Source organism: Octopus bimaculoides, chromosome 7 (assembly GCF_001194135.2).
Source record: "Octopus bimaculoides isolate UCB-OBI-ISO-001 chromosome 7, ASM119413v2, whole genome shotgun sequence".
NCBI lineage: Eukaryota > Metazoa > Mollusca > Cephalopoda > Octopoda > Octopodidae > Octopus > Octopus bimaculoides.
Genome location: NC_068987.1, coordinates 8,234,743 through 8,242,035, shown reverse-complemented (window position 1 = coordinate 8,242,035; position 7,293 = coordinate 8,234,743). Strand labels below are relative to the sequence as shown.

The window sequence follows — 7,293 nt, the reverse complement described above, 5'->3', positions numbered from 1 at the left end:
TATGATTTCACTTGCCTCAACAGGTCTTCGCAAGCAGAGTTTAGTGTCCAATGAAGAAAAGGCACGCATAAGATATACACACACACACATATATATATATATATACATATACACACACATATCTATACAGACACACACACACATACATACATATCTATACAGACACACACACACACACACAACAGGCTTCTTTCAGTTTCTGTCTATCAAATCCACTCACAAGTCTTTGGTCAGCCCGAGGCTATAGTAGAAGACACTTGCCCAAGATGTCATGCAGTGGGACTGAACCAGGAACCATGTGGTTGGGAAGCAAGCTTCTTGCCACACAGCCCGGCCTGCATCTATATCCACATTATTAAAACTGTTAACTATGTGGTTATTGGATGTCCTCTTTCTTGCTAATATTTCAAAAATTGCTATTTTGTTTTTTTTTTAAGTTACTACTCCACACGGGCATTGGGACAACTATATATGATTCAAAGTGTTCACTTTGCAACCATATCGTTTTGGGTTCAATCCCACTGTGCAGCACCTTGGGGAAAGTGTCTTCTATGTAACCCCAGGGGTCAACCAATGCTTTGTGAGACAGAGAGACAAGGGATAGAGAAACAGAATTACACCTGCTTGAGAGAACCTCTTCTATATAATCATTTGATCTGCTGGAAATAGAAGTTAAATGACACTATCCACGGGTGAAGGAATATTTATCTTGAATTCACATGGTACAGAAGAAAACTGGAAATATGTATCCGCAGAGCAAGAACTCATAATCCAAGAAACATGTCTTCATCTTTCTCAAGACCACTAAATGAGTGACTGTGTATCTGGTCCCACGACCTGCTAAAAATAGCAGGCCAACCCCTGTCAAATAACACTCTGTCATCTGGGAAAAGGAGGGAAACTTTGGATAATGTCAGATGTTGTCTACAATACATAAATACCCAAGAGAAGATTGGAATGTACGTTTAGAGTTGACTCATGGCTAACAAACAACAATAACAACATCAAGGTTATTAGTGGCACCAGAGTTGCAGGTGCAACAAGATTCTTACCTTCTTCAGTGTTATGGTAGTCCATTCATGTTAATAATAATAATAATAATAATAATAATAAAAAAATAACGAATGAAATCCAAAGTGTAAAATATGACTTACCTGAAGCGGTAATCCTATTGGTCCAGGACCATACATCACCCTCATGAGAAGATGGGCAGCACAGCAAGGCAAACCAGAAGGTATTCTGTAAGGGTCGCGGGGTTAGAAAGAAATGTGATTTTATTATAGTAGCAAAATAGTGGAAGAGGGTTTTACAGATTTATAGTTATACAGACACACACCCACAAACGTAGCTGTAGGGTTAAGAAGTTTGTTTGCCAGACACATGGGTCCAGGTTCAATCCTACTGCATGACACTTTGGGGGGAGAAAGTGTTAGCCCGAAGTGGACGAAAGCCTTTGTGGGTGGATTTGTGAGATAGAAACTGAAAGAAGCCTGATGTATACACATGCACGCACCAGTGACATCGCAACTCATTTCTACAGCTGAGTGAAATGGAACAGCATGAAATAAAGTGGCCTGCTCAAGAACACAACACACAGCCTGGTCTGGGAATTGAACTCACAACCACATGACTGTAAGCCTGATTCTCTAATCGCTGAGTGCGTGCGTTTGTGTCTGCTTGTCTTCATATCGTGTGATAGTCGTAAATGAATGTCACTGTCATAAAAGCAGTGTCATTCATTTCCAGCATTCTACAAGCAGTTGCCTGGCTATTGCAAAATCTCGCCTTATTTGAAAGCAGTTGGGGTTGGCGACAGGAAGGGCATCGGGCTAGAGAAAATCTACTCAATAAATGCAAGAAGTTGCTGGAAATATTGCCTGCCAGAAACAAATTGGTGACCAATGCTTCTTTTACCCCTCAGGTGGTTCTATCCAAGATTTTGACCTCCTGGACTCATCTATAAAACCCTCAAAGCAGTGACTGCTAATTGTCAGGGCAAAGGGTGACCGAAGATGAGTAAAACCTCCTCCCAAATGCAGGAGGCAGCTGGATATTATTTTGTCTGTCAGAAACAGTCTTAAAACGGCTCACCTCAGCTTCTTTACCTCTTAAGATGTTTTACCCAAGATTTTTGTTTTCTGAACTCACCCACAAAGCATCATGGTAGGGGCTCATTCACCAGGGTAGGGCTGCACATGGTATCTCTGGGGCCAATTGCTGCTCTGAGATCCTTAACCAGGGGGCTTGCAATGCAACTAATTAATGTGTGTGGCCACATGAAGGAAAGCCTGTATCCAGGAGTGTTGGTGAGAGTGAAGCTGTGTACTAACAGGGAAAACTCATACAGCACACTGCCTCCCACTTCACTACAAGGGGGGAAGCAACAACAACAAGCTGTAAGCAAGGGGGTTGCTAGCATTGCTGAATAAATGCATCATATCACACTATACGTCTGTATATGCATACATACATACATAAATGCATAAGTACACAAATACATACATAGATGCATACATACATACATACATAAATAAATGCATAAGTACACGCATACATACATAGATGCATACATACATACATACACAAGGTAGGGAGGGAGAGCACATGGTTGTGCAACCTATTAGAAATAGCAGCCAAAATTATGTCAAAACATACTGTAACATCTTCAAAAGGGAAAGAACACATTGGACAGTGTAGACCAAAGTAGACAGACAGACTGTGTCTGGACGAAAGACAGGAATGGCAAAAGCTGGAATGCCTTTGATCATTGATCTGCTTGACCATACTTGACCTGGAACTAAATAACACACACACACACACACACACAAACACACAACTATTGCCACTGTTGAATATCTCCCTTGCTCGCACATATACACACTCCATTGCTGTGACTGCCCACAAACATCGAGTAAGCACTACCGCCGCCGCCACCAACAGGCAGCATGTACTTTTAGACAAAGTTTGAAGGCAAAAGAGCAGTCGTTCATAATTACACAACGCATCACAATTTACAGCTCTAAAAACACCTCAAACATTCCTCACCGCCGCAGTCATTACAATGCAAATAATAGCATGAAATATAAAACTATAGCCACAACTACCACTGCTGGAGGCGGGGGGGGGGAAGGAATCACTCAACACCACGACCACTAATACCATTATCATCATCACTGATGTGACACACATACACACACACACCAGTACAATCGTTACAACTAGCACCGAGAAAAACATCATCATCACCACCACCACCACCGACAACTACACCAAGATGTCCAACTATGACCGTAACCAGTAGTTAAGTTAAAACCACAACCATGACTACAGGCATTTAACTTAACCACAAAAGCAGCATTTATTTTGGGGGCCCCACCCTCACCCCCCACCTAACACCTACCTTCCACAAAAAAAACAACAACAAAAGAAGAACAATAACAAAGAAATGAGAAAGTAGATGCTACAGTAGTAAATTTAGTAAAGAAGAAAAGAGAAGAGAGATTATTACAGAGTGATTTCTCATAAGTAATGGAGTGATATTCTGTCTGTAGGGAAGACAGCGGCATGGTTGTGTGGCTAAGAAGCTCATTTTGCATCCACGTGGTTTCAGGTTCAGTCCCGGTGGTGTGTGTGTGTGCGTGTGTGTGTGCGTGCGTGCGTGCCAACAATATATATCATATATAAGGGGTGCAACATCACACCAATAACCCTAATTTTGGGGGCTTGAAATTTGGATAAAAGCTTTTGTAAGGGATTATAATACTATCCATGTATAAGAAACTCCCATATTTTTTTAACCTAATTTTTGACAAAAAGAAAAACCTTCGTAGCACAGGCTTTCTTTGTCCTTGATGGCTTGGGTTAAAAATTGGTCCTGTCTCATCTCGTATGAGGAATACCAAATGTCTTCATGCACTACCTGCCTGATCAAAAACTTAGACACTCCCATGTCCCTGGTGATGAACCTGATTGACTTGGAGGGATCGTTGTCAATCATGGCCTGGATCTCACTAACAAATTCAGTAGTTCTTTTCTCATCAGAACAATCACAGTGAGTCTTCCAAGCTGCCGTACCTTCGTAATCACCATTAGACACATCCAACTCTTTCCAAATCCTCTGCAATGTCTTCAGATTGACACCCAAACACTCTGAAATGTTCGTATTAAAGCTTTCAGCATGAATGCCAAGCAGTACAGCAAGTCACTTCCAAATTTCTGGCAGAGTGAACTGCATCGTGGTGCTGTTTTTCTCACAGTTGGTGCCCAACTGAACCTACAATACTGTGTAGTCGACAAAATCAAAACCAATGCGCATGCACGAAATTAGAAATATAAAATGCTAACAATTTACCCATCACACCCTGTATATATATATATATATATATATATATATATATATATATATATATATATATATATATATATATATATATATCATCATTTAACGTCCGCTTTCCATGTTAGCATGGGTTGGACGATTTGACTGGGGACTGGCGAACCAGATGGCTACACCAGGCTCCAATCTGATTTGGCAGAGTTTCTGCAGCTGGATGCCCTTCCTAACGCCAAGCACTCCGAGAGTGTAGTGGGTGCTTTTTACATGCCACCTGCACAGGAGTCAGTCCAATGTTTTGTTCACATGCCACCGGCACAAGTGCCTGTAAGGCAAAGCTGGAAACGATATATATACATATATATATATTTATTCTGTCTTACCCATGCCAGCATGGAAAGTGGATGTTAAATGACAATGATGATATTTACATGCGCATGTGCAAACACACACACAGGGTTTGAATGAAAGTGGAGGAAAAATAACTACAGAATGTTTTGTAGATGACAGGGAAATATGCAGTAAACCACCTATTATTAGCTTTTAGATCCAATATGAAAAGGCTAACATAAGACTTCCCTAAAATTAATACTGTTATTACGAAACGAGAAGGCAGGGGGAAGAGTGGGGGCAATAAAATGAACAAAATGAAGTAGTAAATAGTTAAGAGAATTATCATGATAATTATGATTATTATTATTATTTTCGTTGTTGTTGCTGTTGTGTTGTTTCTAAGGCTACATAATATGCAACTGCTGTATATAATTACCTGCATTAACAGTTAGAACCAGCTGTTTGAAATCATATAATGTGAAACATAGCTTTGTCAGATTCATGTGCCCACTGTTGAAACTGGAAATAAAACAAAGAAGAAAACGTGTAAGAAAGGCACGACAGGTAAATTTAATCATCAGAAAAAGGAAAAAGAAAATAATTATTGCTCGATTGACTAATTATTAAATAAATAAAAACAAAACAAAAAAATAATAATAATGAAATAAATTGCCAGGAATCGTTAAAATGTGTATAATTATACATCTATATACATCATCACCAATGTCTGTTTTCCGTACTGGCATCGGTTGGATGGTTTGGCAAAAGCTGGTGAACCAGGGGATTGCGCCAAGTTCCAATGTTTGCTTGGGAATGGTTTCTTCTCTTGGATGCCTTTCGTAACATCAACCATCTCACAAAGTGTACCAGATATCTTTCAATATGGCACTGGTACTAGTGACAGTTCTATTGAGGGAGGTAGTTTTAGGCCAAAGTATGATAAGAGGGACAGGAACAGGTGTCTTACTGTAGAGGAGATATAAAGTCTGTTTGTGAAATTAACGTGCAGGTGGCTGAGTACTCCACAGACATGTGTACCCTCAATGTAGTTCTCAGGGGGGATTCAATGTGACACAGAGTGTGATAAGGCTGGCCCTTTGAAATACAGGTACTACTCATTTTTGCCAGCTGAATGGACTGGAGCAACATGAAATAAAGTGTCTTGCTCAAGGACACACTGCCATGCTTGGTATTGAACTCATGGCCTTACAGTCGTGAACCAAATACTCTAACCAGTAAGCCACTCACCTTCACTACACACATTAATCTTCTGATGACAATGTGATTTGTTTGGTATGAAAAATGAGTTCAACTCAGTTGGAGTTTTTCTCAATGGAGGCCTTAAGTCCCTGATGGAAAAACCCAGCTTGTTGAAGTCATTATTACAATTTCAATTTACTTCAGTTTCAACAGATATAAAAAACACCACTTGTTCTTTCAGCCGTACTAAAATCCAAGGGGCTTTTAGCAATGCAAACAAAGGACAGACGCACATACATACAGACATTTCCTTTGGAAATAGAAACCAAACTACATAAACAACAACAAAAGCCTCAGTTTAAAAAAAAAAGGTTAGTAGGGTGTAAAAACACAATAAAAAAAATTAAAGAGACTTCACTCCACCACAGCTGAATATTAATTGCTTTGTTGCTGGTCAAATCCATCAATCTGTCCACTATACAGCCATATTGTCCACTAAACTCATTCACTGAGTTTGTTTATCTCTAGTTTCTTTTGACAAAATGGCAAGGCTTTTTAAGATTTATAGGGAATGTGGCTCAGAATGAAAAGTCCTGACACTGAAGACTTCTTCAATACATTATAATTCATTGTGTGTAGAAAGTGAAATGATTCCTAAGTAGGAATCTAAACTAGGTTGTGACCTCCACTTTGGTAAGATCTTACTGAGAATGTTCATCCAATCTATTTGTTTATGACAGCAAAATTTAGTCTCCCCCCCCCACACACATTCTTGAAAAAACTGCTAGAATGTACTCTTAGATTATTGATTCACAAAATGATTTTGTTGTTGTTGTTGTTGTTGCTGCTGCTGTTGTTCTTCTATTAGTTGAATATCAGTGTGAAAATATGTCTTCAGAGATGTTACAACAGGTTAGGTTCAGCTGTGTAGGTACAGGGTGGGGGTACTGGCTAATAAGCATTACCATAGAGAAGACTAGAGAAACAGCCAGTTGATTAGAAGTGACAAAGGACCTATTGGTAATCTTATTCAACAGTAAGTCATTTGTCAAAACGTATAGAGTGAATGTGTGCACCTCTGTGTGTGTGGGTGTGTGTGGGTGTGTGCCTGTGTGTATGTGTGTGAGTGCGCTCATGTGTTTGTGTGTACGTGTGTCTGTTTGTAAGCATATTTGTGTGTGCGTGTGTGTTTGTCTGTGTGTGTGTGTTTGTCTGTGCATGTTTGTGTGGAGGAGAAAGAGACAGTGAAAGGAGAGAGATAGAGGGGAAAAAAGGAGAGGGGGAGGGAAGGAGAGACTAGAAAACAGAAAGGAAAAGAAAAACAGAAGAGAAGAAAAGGAAACAACATCTAGAGTAATGGAGTATAAAAAAGAAAAGCAAAGAAGAAAAGATGGATAGAGAGAGGGAGGGAGGGGAGAGAGGGAGGG

The 7,293-nt window shown here is 39.9% G+C and overlaps 1 protein-coding gene across 4 annotated transcripts in view; it reads right to left on the bottom strand.

The window, feature by feature from the left end:
- LOC106871426 (uncharacterized) overlaps positions 1 to 7,293 on the bottom strand; it is a 377,941-nt gene that overhangs the window by 150,140 nt on the left and 220,508 nt on the right. For all 4 annotated transcript variants that reach the window (XR_008264553.1, XR_008264554.1, XM_014917874.2 and 1 more), the window contains exons 3-4: positions 5,103 to 5,185; positions 1,155 to 1,239 (exon numbers count right to left, since the gene is read on the bottom strand). Coding sequence is in view for 1 of the 4 variants with exons in the window: in XM_014917874.2 (XP_014773360.1) it covers positions 1,155 to 1,199 (45 nt within the window). In the remaining 3 variants the exon portion in view is untranslated. The remainder of the gene's footprint in view (positions 1 to 1,154; positions 1,240 to 5,102; positions 5,186 to 7,293) is intronic.